The 16,842-nt window shown below is 45.4% G+C and overlaps 1 protein-coding gene and 1 long non-coding RNA gene across 3 annotated transcripts in view; one reads left to right on the top strand and one right to left on the bottom strand.

Moving 5' to 3' along the window:
* The first annotated feature begins 4,902 nt into the window (after positions 1-4,902).
* LOC135397693 (uncharacterized) lies at positions 4,903-6,342 on the top strand. The gene is made up of 4 exons (XR_010423698.1): positions 4,903-5,139; positions 5,311-5,401; positions 5,539-5,622; positions 6,067-6,342. It is a non-coding gene; the product is annotated as an uncharacterized LOC135397693 (long non-coding RNA).
* Positions 6,343-8,076: 1,734 nt separating this feature from the next.
* The window catches only part of LOC135399338 (structural maintenance of chromosomes protein 6-like), a 30,192-nt gene continuing 21,426 nt past the window's right edge, over positions 8,077-16,842 (bottom strand). For both annotated transcript variants that reach the window (XM_064631215.1, XM_064631216.1), the window contains exons 17-24: positions 16,407-16,623; positions 16,096-16,266; positions 15,900-16,037; positions 15,301-15,419; positions 10,309-10,408; positions 10,063-10,221; positions 9,837-9,989; positions 8,077-8,741 (exon numbers count right to left, since the gene is read on the bottom strand). In XM_064631215.1, coding sequence (XP_064487285.1) covers positions 8,529-8,741; positions 9,837-9,989; positions 10,063-10,221; positions 10,309-10,408; positions 15,301-15,419; positions 15,900-16,037; positions 16,096-16,266; positions 16,407-16,623 — 1,270 coding nt within the window. In that variant the 3' untranslated portion in view covers positions 8,077-8,528. The remainder of the gene's footprint in view (positions 8,742-9,836; positions 9,990-10,062; positions 10,222-10,308; positions 10,409-15,300; positions 15,420-15,899; positions 16,038-16,095; positions 16,267-16,406; positions 16,624-16,842) is intronic.

Raw genomic sequence — 16,842 nt, 5'->3', positions numbered from 1 at the left:
ACAGGAAAGTGCAGCACGCAAATAACCCAGTTCAGATCTGGTGCAGGAGGTGCAAGCGAAAAGAATGCACCTATTGTGGTAAAGGAGGCACAAAAGTGGGAAAATTTCCCCACAAGATCCACACAAAAAAGCGCCATAAACGTCCGTTTTTTCCTTATAACATCGTTAACGAACTATCTAATTGTGAACGGAAGCTTCGGGAACGTTGTCGTTCGTCACGTCCTGGCCGCTTTATTTTGCCACGTTAAAGAAAAAAGTGTCTAAAAGGTACTGTAAAGCAGCAAAGCTCAGAGAATTTATCTATTCGATAGCTAATCGATTCGGTGTGCTTGCAAACAACAGCGCAACAGATAATTTTGGGGGCGATTAATGTAATTAACGCGATGACAATGCGCTCACATTAGACGTTCGTCTTGCTTTTAATTGCTTCTATCGCATTTTTCGCCAAATCGACGCCGCACAGCGGTGAAACTCGGGACTAGCCAAACCAGGTACACCCGGCCGACCCCACGTACACTTGCGGAGAAGTTGCTGCTTTTCGCATGAACCGCTGAGCTGCACCCGTATTTTGCTGTTGAAATCATGGATGAGGTAAACATTGCAGACAACGACCAGCGAACTAAACCAAACTAGTTTTGTTCTGTGTTACAATGCGATCCTGCGCGCCGAGGGGACAGCCAGTTTGTCTTTCCGCGTTTTCTTCTTTCCACACATAGAATACCGCCTACTTCGACGCATCCTCGGAAGAAATGGATTGAGCGACTCAAAATCAGCAAACCTGTTACATCAGCAATGCTTGTGTGTGTCTGGCAGAGCTCTTGGAGCGGTACTGCCTACATATCTAACGAACGTTCTTTCTTTTTCTTTTTTTCTTTCTTTGTGAAGCACACTTCTGTGCAACTCACGTCAGGAAGAGAAGCAAAAACTTGTCCAGACAAAACAGAACAAGTTTGTTTCAAACTTGAATAGCCATTATGTGTAAGAAAGCGCAAGAGATAGCGCGAAAACGTATACCAAGTCAGTTTTGTAACTCTGCATTTGAATCAGCTACACACTTAGAAGATGACAATGAAAAAATGGCTAGTGACTAGAAGATGTTAGCTGTAAGAGAACTGCAGCACAGATGTCGTGTGCTTGCATGTCTCTCACATTCCTGCGGCGCAGGACACTCGCTGCTTGCTATTTCGGCCGCGCAACCGGTAAACGTGAAATTCACCTTCACGAAATGTGGTTGATCAAACACGCCAGAACTTCGCAAATAATACGCGACAACTAGTATAGCCTTCTCTTTGGACAACCCGGTTACGCCGGCCAGAAGTATGTGAGCAGCGTTTTATACTCGTTCGCCTTAAACGCGTCGAGAATGAGGCTTGTGCAGTGACGCCATGTTTGGTCACGTGACATTGGAAAACATATTGCCATACCGGAGTTACGGTAGGAGGGCATGCCGTGAGTTGTTGCGGTATGCATGCAATTACGAGAGAAAATTGCAAAAACACACGCTGCTGCCTAATTCGGCCCGCAGAAAGACGCCTGTGAAGCATCCCCATGTTTTCTCATGTCACGTGGCCCCAAGGCGTGCAAAGGCTGCGCGTGACGTCACGTGCACAGTTCAGACATCTCAAAATCAAAACTAAGCGACAACCTGGATTCGTCCGCCATGTTGGAGTTTAGATGCGCCACCTACAGGTCATGAAAAACGCGAATATGTACACTGGCTAGTATTTTGACTAGCAGAAGGTTCGGGATCCATTGGAGAACGTTGCAGTTTAAACTAACCACGTGGCACGATACACAAACTCAGCCGCTCGCGAAACTTTCGGAGAACGCACGAGACACGTCTGAGAACGTCCAGGGACGACCGGCACCAGCTCCGGCTGACGAGCTTGAGCTGGAGAAGAGCGAATCAGCTTCCGGAGCGCAGCCTGATTCGCTCTTCTCCGTCACGTGCCGCGCTGTACGCGGACACCACAGCCACCCCACTATGACCCCGGCTTTCCTTCAGAATGGGGCTTCTAAGGCTAACGCATTAATACAATGGCAACAAATAGTTTGATGCTTCAATCTCAGTTTCGCTAGCGCGACTGTTTTCTATTTTCTCTCTTCGCAACAAGGGACAAGGCAACCAAGCCAAACATAACAATTCGAGCCGTGCTGGAAATAGTCATCTACGCAGTACTTGTCGGCCAATGGACTTCTCCCTGTTTATAAACAAATGACGTCATACTGTTCGACAGCGCCACCAATTTGGTAGAGTTGAACTACTACGCTCGAAGCTAGGGCGAACAAGGTCGCCCCCGCAAGTCACGGTCTTGAGGGGATTACGATGGTCCCTGAAAGGAACGCGACCTTCGGTGCTAAGTTTCTTTCAATAGGAGCCAGCGAACAAGTGCCCATCCGTGGAACCCAGCCCTCCCGTTCCGATTTCAGTCTGTCTACAAACATCATGATGACGTTTCTCGGGTGGAGTTCTACTTCGTGACCTAAATGGGCTATCGCATCCAATGCGGTCAATTCCGAAACTACCTTGCCATTTTACTCCACGTTCATCATCGATAATAACGCCATAAATCCGACGCGAATTAATGGAGTTTTTTCTGTACAAAATTTGATGTAATGCATGCCAAGAGCAGACGACGGATGTTGAGAGAATTCCGGAATTCCCTCTTTGTCAACGTCACCTCGGCAAGGCCTGTCAGGGAGCAGCAGAGAACTTGGCGCCCGACTGCTGGGCGGGAGTGATGGATTCTGAGATCGGCTTGTGGAATGCTGTTTCTGGCTAACGTCGTACGTCTTCGTGCTGCGCAGTAGCGTAACACCGTGTGCCACGGAACATTGTCACTTAAGCACTTACTCGTAACGAAAGTAAGTGTATTTACCCATGTCTTTTCACTTAGTATATTGTGATGCGAATGCGAAGCAGACGACCTCGGAGACGATCACCTGCGCTGTGCTCCCATTCGTGCGCCCAGCTTACGTCATGGCTCTTGTAGTATCATGTCCTCTCGACCCCGATCTTGAACTTTCACGTAGCGATCGTTATCATTATATTCAAAGTTCGGGCGCTCCAAGGCCGCTTTGGTATGCTCGCGTAAGAGCTCGAGGCGAATCACGGGCCGAAGTGACGCGTTAAATGCCCTGGGACCTTGGACCACCTTGGGGGACCTGTGACATTGTACAGCTCCCGTCAACCTTAATAACACTGGAAAAAAATTTGGTCTCATTTCCAAGCACAGCCACCCTGGGAGCCATGGGGGAATGTTTTGTTAATAAAAACCTTGCGTTATACATAGTAACAAAATAATTTTGTTCAATTAAGATTTCCTCATGGGCCCAAGGGTTGCTGTAATCGCGCTCGGGAACGAGACTATTTTTTCCAGTGTTATTATTAAGGTTGACGGGACCTGTACATATGTGGCTCTCGGTGCACTTATAGCTCGATAAATTGTACGTGCTACTGACCAGAAAAGCTAGGTGCAAGTATTGCGTCTCGTCTCCTACTAGCCAGGTCACAAGAATTTCGGGCATGCCTGAACAAACTTTGTAAATCACTGGGATTCAAAGCTCTTGATGTGGGCTCTAGGGCCCGGTCTTCCTTTTTGTTTATTGCTTGCAAGGAGGTTTGCACATCATCACTACATATCGACGCTTATCGTACCGGTGAAGGGCAAGAGCCGTGTCCAACAGGATGAAATGAGTCATACGGCGAGCGACTGCGAACATATGAAAGAAGAAAAGCAAAAAGAAAGACAAAACAACGATCGTGAAACATACCCCATTAAGGAGGAAGGGAGTTGCCTCAGGACAGAAGCCGCCGATATTTCGAACAGAGACTGTTCTTCCCATTAAGGGTTTGCCTGAATCGCGTATGACGTTTTTCTGTGACGTTAAGTGAGGGCGGAGACATTGACATCACTGTCGCTCTTTTGCCGATCACTTGCGGTTTGCAGCAGACGGTAGAGTTGAAACAGTTAGATCTGTCGCGCGCGCTGCGATTACTTTCGTGCTTCATCAGCGGATCATGTGGAGATCAGGCTTTAATATCGCAATAACGCTGCAAGATCATTTCAAACTGCACTAACGGTTGTTACGGATGACAGCAAGTCGCATGAAGCGATTTTGCTGGCAACTCGTGCGTGTCGGCGCGGCACAGCCTTGATGCGCATGCGCAAGTTTTCGTCGTGAAATACGAAGGAAGCGCTGAACACGAACGTCGCAGAAACAATCACGCATGATGAACACCGCGATACAACATCGTCGAGAACAGCGGTTTTACTGCTCTAATGAACAGGTGAAAATCTGAACTGGAATCTGAAGTGGATCCATTTGCATGCCAAAGTGGTTTAAAGTGGAACAAGCTGTTTCCGGTGTAGAGTGAAGTGGTTCCACTTGATTGCCAAGTGGATTCCAACTGGCTATACCCAGTCTCCAGTTGAACTGGATGTGCTTCCATCTGGTTCCACTTGACTGCCAAGTGGTTTCCAACTGGTTTAACCCATGCTCCAGTTTAACTGGGTGTGCCTACCATCTAGTTCTAGAGTGCGAAGTGGATGTTGTATTCCACTTCGCTGGCAAGTGAACTTATCCCTGCTGGTCCACTGTAATTTTGACACCTGCCCTAGAAATATTTGCAAACCTTCATCAGGGTGAATTGAAAACGCTCTGCATTCCTTTCAGGTGCATACAGCAGATACGTGCACCGGGTCCACCGGGCGTTTTTGCAAGATAAATGATAATCTCCATTTACATTCTATAATATATCAATTGTTTATGACCCTACCGTAATTCGCCCGAGTTACTTTTTGTCGGTAAATATACCAGAAACATTCTCGCAGAGTACCGAAATCGAACTTTTGCGTAATTTTCACTTTTTGAAACCGAAACTTTAACGGCCTCGTTGTCGACAAGTGGAGCAGACTGAGCGCCACCTGCATCAGTACGTGTTTTGAAATGTCGTGAGCGGTAGGCGGGTGGTAGCAGTTCCCGTCTTTCAACTCTTCAAGACGGGCAAAAAACGTGAATGTCTTTGAATCTCTATAGTCAAGTGCTGCATTTTGCATAGTTTCTTCGTCTCTACAAATTCTGCACCAGCTAAATCACGAAAAACTACGAGCGACGCATGTGACTGCAATTACGATGGTGAGTAGTTTGATTTGATAGTTATGCACGTTTATCTGAATGTGTAGATCTACTCCCTGTTGTATATATACTGTTATTTAAAATAGCGTAAGTGCACGCTAGCTAGTGGGGGAACTCCAAGAGCCCCTGCGCATGCTTGTAACTGACTTTGTTATGTGTCTTGTCTTTTAGCTGGCAGTTCGTCATACAAATGGAGGACGCTTGCAAGATACTATGAATCGTGTGGAATAAGGGCCAGCGCGACTGAAGTGAGAAACGCTTAGTGAGTGTTGCAGCAAAACATTTACAATTTTATGCATGGCATTAGGTGTACTTTTGCAACATGTTTTTCTACGGGCTTTTTCAATGAAACTGAATTGTTATTATTATTGTTGTTGTTGTCTTTATTTACTCATGCAGAAATACATGAATACTGGGGGCCTGGCAAAAATCAGCAAAGCTGCTACACAGTTCCCACAGAATTCCCAGTTCACTCACAATCCGGTATGGACAGAAGCACTTTTTACTGGCTATCAGGCGGGTATAATGTTGTGAAGTGCACAAAATAGGATTGTAGATACTAAAGTAGCAACGTGGGGAACTTGGAGTTGACTATTCATCTCGGAGCAGTAACAGAGGACACGGACGACAAGTGAAAAAGCAGCAGTCCTATTCACTCATCGTTTGTGTCTTGTGTTGCAGCTTTGGGATGGACAGGATTGCTGACAGTTGGTGAGTCTAAGGCATCTTCTGGTGAAGTAGCATTGATATCTATTAGTACCAATTCGTGACATGCATTTTTTTGAGATGCCAAAAAATCTGTTCAGTGCAATCTACAGAATGCAAAAAAGAACGCCACCGAAGCCCATGGGGCACCAAGAACTGATGTAAATTCGTCCATATTTTATGTGCTCACAGTATATTTACGTTTGTTCGTTTTGCATCTAGGTGGGAAGAAAAAGACACCACGACAGCGAAGACTTCTCCGAGTCAGACGTTTCGGACTCTGAATGTATTGTGTCAGCTGCTGAAGTAAAGAAGGCTAATGAACAGGCCACATACTGGCAGCAGCTTTGTGAAAAGGAAGAGGAGGAAATATCACATCTTCCTTCCTGGCTTCTGTACATATTCCAGGCTAGCAGCACAGGCTGGCTCTCCTTCAGAGCCGCAACAGCAGTTCAGAATAGAAACTGATGCTGAAACCTGGCTCCGCTTCAATAAACTACTTGCAAGTGGGTTCCGAAGGAACCTCGGAATCGATTCCTAGCTCGGAATCGATTCCTGGTTCCATAACCGCCTTGCAAGTGGATCCATTTGAAAATGGAAACGTGTTTCCAGCTGGAAAGCAATTCCTAGCTGGAATTCATTCCTAGCTGGAAATACATTCCAAGCTAGCAATCAATTCCTGGTTCCATAACCGACTTGCAAGCGGATCCACTTAGGGAATTTTTTCACCTGGGTGAGGCTGCTCTAAACCATGCATTCACGTCAGGAACGATGGTCTCAAGCGTGACGTCATGTGTGAGAGCACAGTGAAACCGTGCAGTATTCTCGCCTACACGACAAATGCGGAAGGCATAGTGAGTGCAAGAAGACAGCACTTGCCACCTTCATTTTCCTTCAGAAATGTGCTCATCACTAAACCACCCCACATTCTGAACATGCCATTGCCCTTTACTTCCAATCCCAACAGAGGTCATGAAGATAAAAAACAAAGCGCGAAAAGACACTACGGAAGAAGAGAAGACTGGACCGGCGCTGACTCCATGACACACAAAAACCAGAGCACCAACCGCAGTACGCAGGCGCACAACCGCCAAACCAGTCACCCCACCTCGGCCCATGAGCGCACGAGCTCAGCCAGACACAAACGCTACCGCCTCAACATCATCCTCCTCTCCCCCGGTAACAATGACACAGAAGTTTTGCTCACACACAGATTGCCTCTATAGTCTATCCCCGATAAAAAAAAAAAACTCTTCAGATAGCTCTCGCGCACCCTTATCTCTGCTCCTAGCTAGCACGACAATCTGAGAAAATAACTGGTTTTTATGTCCGTTGGAGTCAGCGCCGGTCCCGTCTTGTCTAGTCACCAACGTGCCCAACAGCGAGTCCTCCAACACAGGTGGTCACTGTTCATGAAAGATTTTTGAAGTGGAGGTTTTTTACGGTTTTTAGCTTGCCTCAATGAGAACAGCACATCCTTTCATTGTAAAAAAAAATACTTTCAGTGCACATATGCATATAAGTATGTGTGCCCTATGCTAAGCCAATATGTTAATACACATTCCTTATTAGCACTTGGGGCATTTTCCCAAGGATCAGCAGAATATAACTGTGATGATCCCTGTTTTCAGGAATTAACTCTTCACATAATTAACCCTTAACTTAAGTAACGTCCACACCTGCACAACACTTTGAGATAGGCACAGTTGCTTCGTGGCGCTAACAAGGAATAAATATAAAAATTAAAAAAATCTCAGAGGCCTTTCTCACAAGGCATGATACCTACATTCTATTCCATATATGACGGGCAACTTTGTAGATATTCGCAAATTTCAATATTTGCAAACCCTTAATAATTATTAATCTAGTAGTTACACACTATCTCTGACAGTGTGTAAGGGGCTGGCACCTTTGCAGTTTAGAAAACGTTTTTTTCTTAGAAATCCTACCAATAAAAAAGCCTTGCATAACGTACATCATCAGACGCCTTGCTTTGAATAGTAAGCTCCTCAATGTCCCTAGGGTGGAGTTGCTACCCGTGTGCGGCCTTGAGGCAGGAAGAGCCAATGGACAGATTGCAATCGAAACATGCTTTTTGTGTTTTTGTAGGAGTACTGCAGTATAGGTCTACAGTCCCTGGTCATGCCACCTAGCCATCGCAAGTGAAAGTCTGTGTCCACTGCGAGACAGCCCACACAAGTGCTGTCAAAAACACCCTTTTCCATAGAAAGGTGCACACACAAAATACCTTTAATCAACCGGTATAATTATAGAGGATGGCATCTACTTCCATTATAAACAAGGTTGCAGTGAAGCACAAAAAATTAAAACACTGTCACAGATATATTGTCTCAAATGCATGCAAGTTGCTTTTACATTACATGTAAGACAACAACAATAAAAGTATTCCTTTCGCCTAGTATTCCTAGGCCTTCCGGCAGCACTTGCCAGCGATTATAAATGTAGAGAAATACTATAATTAAATGTCACTAAAATATTTGCTGAAACACAAATGCATTGACTTAGACGTATCGAAAGAAGCTAAGAGTTGTCTCCTGCTGTTCTTTGTTCATAAGCATTGAGATTGCGCGTGAGATGACAACATGCATCAAGTTAAGTAGTATTTTGTTACTCTTGCTCTATATTCACAACCTACAGCTACTGAGTGTTTTGTGCTTTGGTCATTAACTCTCTGCATCTTCAACCGCTTGCATTTGAGCATGCTCTCTGACGACACCGTTCGACCTACGAGGCTCAGGCATCATCATAATGTTGACAGTGCTGAACGCTGAAATGGCAGGAAGTTCTATGGGTGTCAGGAAAACAAACTGGCTTTGTTCTTTGCATCTCGTCATTTCCAGTATCATCTCCAGGCTTACGCGTCGTTTGCCCATGTCCTGCAAGGGTAAAACGGAGTTGGAAATTTGCCAGTAAACGCTTCTTGTCTGGCAACAACAACTTCATTTGATGATGATGACTGCATTCTCGTCATGCATTGCTGCATTGAAACATTGTATTGTTGTTGTATACAGTAAACACCACTTGAACGAACTATGCTAGAATCCCCCACCGAAACTCTATTGTAGCCAATGTAAATAATGTCCAGTTTAACGAATCCCAATGCAGTACAAATTTCAGTTCTATGTATCTGCCCCACAGCATGCTTCTTGATCCATCACGGCCGCCGCCATGTTGGCTGTTGACTAGAACTTGATTAGAATGCCAAATTTGGGGGCGTAGCCAGAATGCAGTCACATGCAGCAGGATGGCGCGTAACTGACCAGAACGAATGTTCCCGTTCTTTCATCATTTTTTTGTGATGTGTGTGCTTCCAGTGCTTCCTTTGTGTGGAACTAGTTCTCAGGAACTGGTGGCTTTCGTGTCAGGCAGAACAAAAGCCAACAGCTACTGACACAGTGTTTTCACAGTACACAGCCACAGCTACTAACAAAAGCTGCTGATTACATCCCATCACATCTCGAAACAGCCACCGACCACCTCATTCACAGTCTGACAGCCACGTGATGCCCAGAAAGGTGTGCCGTGCTGGTTTGAGTTGATTTCTGCCCAATTCTGCCCAGAACTAACTGATAACGACATCCTCTGTAAGGTTCTCGATCTGCTGCCAGAAGGCGCAGACGACAGTGACAGACGACAAAGAGGTTAGTGTTGTGCCCCCGTCTGCAGTGGCGATCCTTACATCCGTTACGATGCTCATGGAAGTATATCACGAAAAGACTACCCTAATAAAAAAATTTGCCGCAGTGTGGCATCCAGTGTCCATGCAACACAGCAAACTAATGTCGACAGTTACTTCAAGCCGGTGCATGCTCAAATTAAGATTTTCCTAAAAATTGCAGATTTAAAGTTTAGTCTAAAAATTCAGAGTGATTGATTTCTCTGAAAAATCGGTCAGCGACTGTATTTAACAAATTCGCTAGGAGTCCACAAAATATTCCATGGCCGTGTTGCACCATGGCTCACCAACATACCATGAAGATGTCAAACTCATCCATGACTCTAAATGGGCACTCCATGGTGTCCCACAGGGCCAGCACAAAGCATACAGTGGAGAAGGAACGTTCCCCACCAGACAGTGCCTTCAGGTCCTGCTGCAGCTGACTGTTCTGTTCACTGGGCTTCACCTACACAGCATAGTAATTAGTATAACTAGTACCACTGTCAGCCTTCTGCACCACTGTGTTCACCAGAGCTTACCTGAATGTGCAGCTGTTGCTTTTCGTGGTTGAACTCAAGGCGGCCAGTGAAATTCTGTTGTAGCAGCGTTGAGGAGAAGATGAGCCGCAGCCTCAGCACTGTCTTTTCGCACAGTGCGCAGTACTTCTCATGACGTTCCTTCAAGCTATCCTGTAGTCTCTGCAAATGACACAACCAATAAAAAGATGACTCACCCGATCTGACAAATGAAGAAACACAAAAGACATGCTATTCATGTTGCCTTACCTTGACAAACTCTCTGAGCTGCCCAACATTAGCTTTCATGTCGTTGTATCTTTCTTTCGCCTGTGCGTATCGGCTCTCCACTGTTTCTCTGCTTTCTGTTCTGAAGTACAAAGGCATAAGTGTGTAAGTATGTGATACGGTATTACTTGACCGTCATACTTCACTTAAACTGTTGTGTCACAATTCTTCCTCACCGTCACGTGCATCATAAGTAGGGAGTGACTTTTTCGGGTTAAATGCCTTTCCCAGATTCGGGGGGGGGGGGGAATCAGGTGCTATTTTTTTAACCTGTAATTCGGGGTGAAATCGGGTGGTGTTGCCACTGTGGTGGTACGATCAGATGTTATGGGGTGTTTGCGACTCGTTCTTTTATCTCTTCCACATGGATTCCTTTACTACAACAACACACATCACGGGTGAGCTGTGCTTCGCACTATTTATTATACACACAAGAGAATATTTCCATCATTGACAAATGCAAATATTATAGACAGTAAAAAATCATACAAAACAGTAAGAAGGGAGTTGCCTCAGGACAGAAGCCGCCGATATTTCGAACAGAGACTGTTCTTCTTCTGGGCACCGTCCTCATCATTGGCATGGTATTTAAAGGGTTAGGTGTGACGTGTTTAAAGGAGCAGTCTAGAGGCCCACAACTTTGTTTCTGTTTTTCGTCAGTATGGAATGTTAGGCAGCCGAAAACAGTTTTCCCACAATTAGTACAACCGTAGCGAAATTGGGACGCCTGCAACAGCTCCCCGAACCTCCCGTGCGCGAAACACCCTCCCTCGCCTTCACGATAGGCACGTGATGAGCGCCACCACACACGTCACTATGTGACGCCAGTGGTGAGGACGCTCCTCATTGGACCTGGGATCACATGATCGAGGTGAGCAACATCGCGCAGGCCGGGACGTCTGCTACTGCTTCGGAGAAGCCATGCGTTCTCCGGCTACGTGATGTCCGAAATGGAGGGTTTGAAGGGTGTCCACGACCCAACCACGATTTTTTGGGACCGCAGACACAACGGGAAGAACGAGTGGTGCAGTTTGAAATTAACTGCGCTTGTACAGCGAAAATCATGTGCTTCACGACAGTGTGCAGCCTGCCCGACAGTTTTCACCACGCAGTTGGTTCAGTGGGTAACAGGTGGCGCCACAATACCGCCGCCATCGCTTGCTTTCTGCTTCTGTTAATTTTGAGATTGCACAGAAGCCACGGATATAGTACTCTTGCGATCGTTATCTTATTTTCTCAGGCTGCACATATGCTTTATTTTTTCAATAGAAAACGTGATATAAATCATATAATGAATAGAAATCAACAAGAAACAGGTCGCAATGTTCGTAGCAGACGGTTTTTCCTGCGAACGAATGAGGGGCTTTCTACCACCAATGTCACCGTAGAGTGGGTGTGGTCTGCAGTTGGAGCGCTCCGGCTTGTCACCGCGGCAGCGATTTTCCAAATTAATTGCGTCGTGGTGAAACAACTTTGGACAGAAATATTTTGTGGGATTGCTTTTCACATACTGCTTTACAAGATGACAGCAGTTTTTGGCCATGTTAGATACCACTTTAATGCTCCTTTAAAGGTTCATGCGAATTGTGGGTCAACAGCCCGGAGGGAAGAAAGGTTCCGTACGGGCTTTTACGGCCGGAGTGAATGGCTGCTTTGTTAGAGTGTGGAGGGGATTATGTGAACGTAGTAATCCCCTCCACACTCTAACAAAGCAGCCATTCACTCCGGCCGTAAAAGCCTGTATGGAACCTTTCTTCCCTCCGGGCTGTTGACCCACAATTCGCATGAACCTTTAAACACGTCACACCTAACCCTTTAAATACCATGCCAATGATGAGGACGGTGCCCAGAAGAAGAACAGTCTCTGTTCGAAATATCGGCGGCTTCTGTCCTGAGGCAACTCCCTTCCTACATTCTACCGGTTCGCTGGATTTCCACCCATATACAAAACAGTAATATTTACAAAAATGGACAGCGACATTTACAGCAATAACAATAGTGGCAACATTCACGAGTGGTATCTACAAAACCTTTTTGTTCACAAATAACATCATTTGCATCTTGAGGAGCTCGGATGACATTTGAGAGCGTTCCGGACGCTGCACATATCGCATGTTTGAAAACGCTCTTTCAGCGTCGCAGCTCCCATTTGGTATGCACAGAATGGTAAGGGCAGCCTCTGACAAGTGCGGGTAACGTTATCTCGCATCTTCCCAAAAGGTAGCGAGCAACAGATCGTGGTTCTGAGGCGCATCCTCCAAAAGATACTGTTTCAGTTCACCGTTAACAGAAGTACGGTCATCCACAACAAGGTCAAACAGATCACGATAATAATCTACCTGCTGTGGTGCCAGCGATTTCTTGAACGGATCAAGGACAGATCCCAGTTGTAGGAAATGCATCTGGTCGAAACTGGAGCCTGCTGTTATGTTTCGTGCAACAGTAGTATGCCACTTTTCACAGCGTGTACCACAGAACTCCTCATGGCACCCTTTTGCATCTTCCCTATCTGCCCTTGGAAGCATTGCCAATGCAGTGCTTGCTGTGTCACTCCCCTGATTTATTACGTCAGTAATTATTTGCGGCAACTTGACACAAACAAGATGCTCGTAATGGGGCACTAAAATCTTCCCGCTCTCGAGCTGAATTTGAATCTGCATTAACTGTTGAAGCGCATCCCGCATAAGTACAGCCTTTGCAAAAACTTTCTGACTTTGCCCAGCAAGTATGGTGTTTATCTTTGCCTCTTTGCTGTTGCTTGTATTATTTTGCACCAGGTCAGTTAAAGATCCCCACATTTCAACAACACACTCTAGTGAATTGTAGAAGCTGGACCACCTGCTCGGAACTACAGCGGGCGGCTTGCGAATATCGCCTCTTTCGGTACCATTTGCGATGCAGACTTCGTAGTACTCCTGCTATTCGCACGCTTGAACAGCGCGCCAAACTTAATTACGATGGATCTAACGTCCGCTACACAGTCTGCAGACACAGCACGATCTACACTGACATGAATGAGGTGAGGTATGTCTTTAACGTGCAAAACACATGTAGCCTCTGCGACGCAGATATCTTTTACCATTTTTTTCATGTATTCCGCTGAATCCGATGCCAAAGCAATCACATCTTTCCATGATTTGCCCGCACTCTTTAGAGCTTTAGTAACAACAGTGCCAACGGTAAAGCTATTGCAAGCGTTTACCCGTTCAACATCAATTAGCACAATGCGCATGCCCCCCTTCTCTTTGCTATAGCAACATAACAAGGTGTTCACAGTTGGAATGCCAGTTATGTCAGGAGACTCATCAACGATTACACTTACTTTGGACTGTCCTATGTCTTCACGTAACGCCGCAAAATCCTTGTCAAACACATCTTGAAGAAGAGCGCGAACGAAATCGTGCACCACGCTCTTCCCGAGCTGGTCCTTCTCCCGTTGTCTGAACATCACGTCAAACACAGTAGGCTGGTTCGCATTCCTCGCCATTTCTTCCAGTGCACCGGCCTTTAACCTCTTGCGCCGGGTCGACGCCAAATGTTCCTTCATCCTGTCGTACGGCTTTCGTGCAGGATCATGTGGTAATACTACGTTGCAGCACTTGCACGCCAGCGAATGTTCCCCTTGCCATGTGTGGTTGGCATGTCGAGCGGAGACTCCCAAGTCTTCATGATCCTGGCACCAGTCCTCTGGGCTCTTCCTTTTTCGTCCCATTGCAAAAGCGACTAGATGCCAGCAAAGACAAATCTCAACTGCCAGCACAGTGTCTGCGGAATGTACGGTTGTTGATGTCATAGAGGAGAACTAGGATACCAGTTGCTTTGTCACTCTACCATTCGGTGAGCGGCCTACTTGGGGTAGTCCGTGGTAGAATGGGACACACAGTGACCTGAATGTCTTTCCGGGAAGTCACCGAGTTGGTTTGGATCTTTAGTGACTCAATTCTTAACATGTGTAAGTATAACACGTGGCGATGCTTTTCACCCCTCGCTGGAAAGGTCAGTTGACAATTGCTACAGAATGGCATTCGGGGAGAAATTGGGTTTAACCCGAACTGGTTGTAAGACGATTCAGGAGGGAAGAATCGGGTCGAATCGGGTTTAACCCGAGAAAGTCACTCCCTAATCATAAGTGGCAAATGTGCGAGGACTGGATGCTGATCACACCATGAATTATGCAAAATCGCGTGTGCTTGTCTTCATGAAGTACAATTTACTCGCAGTATGGGTAAATGCTCAGTGTTAATTAAAGAATTCCCATGCATGAAAAATAACTCTTTGGATCAGCAGTTGTGGTACTGCTCATGACCACAGCTGTCCTGTGTCATAAAGCCGCACATTTTTATTATTAATGTTGACGAATGTGATGAATGACAACAAGTCATGTTGTGCCAAGCCATACTGTGTGAGTATATGTGCTGGGTGTTTCAGTAACCATGTAAAAAGGAAAATTTTGAACCACATTTATCTACAGGGAACTTTTGCCATGTTCTGCAAGTAACTTCAAATTCTATTTGAAAGAAATTAAATCTTTTGAAATGAACAATATACGTATAAAGTTTGTTTGCAAGAAACAAAGTGTACGTCTGATTTACTCCACTACTATAATAAACTCCCTAGAAAAATGGTAATAGCTGAAAATGAATTGCAAAACCTGTCGTTCCGAGGGTTGCAAATTGTTGGTCACCCAGTGTTCTCCCTTCAATAGAGTGAGAAAAAAGGAAAAAAAATGAAGTCTTGTAAGCTTAAAAATTGGCAATGAAAGAAATGGCTAGGAAGCAAGCGAGCTGGTGAAGATGATGCATAATATAGCTTTTCGTAATAATGTAGCTTGTGTAGCTAATAAAGCATAATGTAGCTTTCGATGCATAATGTAGCTTGTAGCCTTTCATGTTCCCTAGTCTCGGGGTTTTACATTATGCATTAAAAATTGGCATATTCTTTAGACACTTTTGAGTAGTACTGCAAGAGCCAAACCTTGAAGCTTCTTCCTCCAACTGCTCTTTAATGGCTTCAATTTCATTCGTTATGGTTGTCACGGTTCTGCGTGTCGAAATCCTTTCCGGAGCCACCGCAACTGCCTCACGACTCAGTTTCTGAAAATCAACAACAAAACACCATTAACGAAGAACACATTATTAGCCGGGGACATTAGGCGTAAAGAAAATTCATCGTAACAAGTCTAGCTCATCCAACTAGGTTGATTACAGGCCCTGAGAAACTAATAGGAAAGAATAGAAAGTACTTTTTACAAAGTAACAGCACCAATGTTAGGTGCAATTACGTGGGCTATGTACAGCTCCTGTCAACCTTAATAATAACACTGGAAAAAAATTCGGTCTCATTTCCGAGCGCGATGGCTGCCACACTGGGAACCCTGGGGGAATACTGAGTGAACAAAATCCTTGCGGTGAGCTAACACAATAATTCTGTTCAATTAAGATTTCCTTACGGCCCCAAGGGTTGCTGTAATCACGCTCTGAAATGAGACCATAATTTTCCAGTGTTATTATTAAGGCTGACGAGAACTGTACAACTGACACTGCATGGCGCAAACAGTAAGGTTATACACGTACCTCAACATTCCTCTCGTAAATCTTCCTCTCTTGTTCAGCGTCTGCACATCGTCTCTCCACCATAGAGATTTGATCTCTATGTGAAGCATTCATGCCTTTGACCTTTTGCAGTTCTGAATCAGCCTGAATTAGCTTTTCCTGGAACATGTAGAAAGAAGTGTTACAGAGCTATCATTGCGGACCCATTATTCGGTACCTTTGTTGTCTCCGCACTTGCTAGTAGCTGTTTCCTTGCTTCTTCTTTCTTGCGTACTTCATCAGAAGCCGCTTTGCACATGGCGCGGAGCTCAGAAAACGTTTTCTGTGCATCGCTTCTCTGGGACTGCAATGTTTGCATTTCGTTCTCCAATTCCGCTAGTGCATCTTCCTACAGGTGAGCAAACACATCCGGGCTTATCGTCTGAAATCACTGAAAACTACGCTCCAAGTCTTTCTAGCCAAAAATCTTCTACGCACCAAAAATCTATTCAAAAACCAAGATTCTAACTATAACCGGCAGAGACTGACCAAGGTGGCGATGTTCGTCGGTTCAGGATCTTCAACCCTCCGCAACTCATCAGCACGAGACCGCAGTTCCATGTCCTCCCGCCGCAGTCTCTCCAGTTGTTTCGTTATTGTGCACGACTCATTGCGATGTTGAGTGAGGTCCTGTTGGAGTGTCCTCAACATTGACTCTAATTCATTTGATCGCTTCTCGATCTCTTCTAGTTCTGCAGACTTCTCTCTGACAAGAGGACAGGAAGCGTTAACATACCTCATCTACATCCAGACTGCCTCACCTCATCAACCAGCAAAATGGTAATTTTCCACAGGAACATAACATCCAAAAATTGGACATATGGGAAGAAAAAGAGGAAACCAAAAATATGGAACAGAGGAGGTGATTGAAAGCTGGGTGAATAGACACAGAAGGGCAGCTAATATTTTCAGGGGCGGCTTTCAC

The sequence above is a fragment of the Ornithodoros turicata genome, chromosome 6 (assembly GCF_037126465.1).
Source record: "Ornithodoros turicata isolate Travis chromosome 6, ASM3712646v1, whole genome shotgun sequence".
NCBI lineage: Eukaryota > Metazoa > Arthropoda > Arachnida > Ixodida > Argasidae > Ornithodoros > Ornithodoros turicata.
The sequence above is the reverse complement of the archived record's forward strand: the minus strand, read 5'-3'. Positions and strand labels throughout refer to the sequence as shown.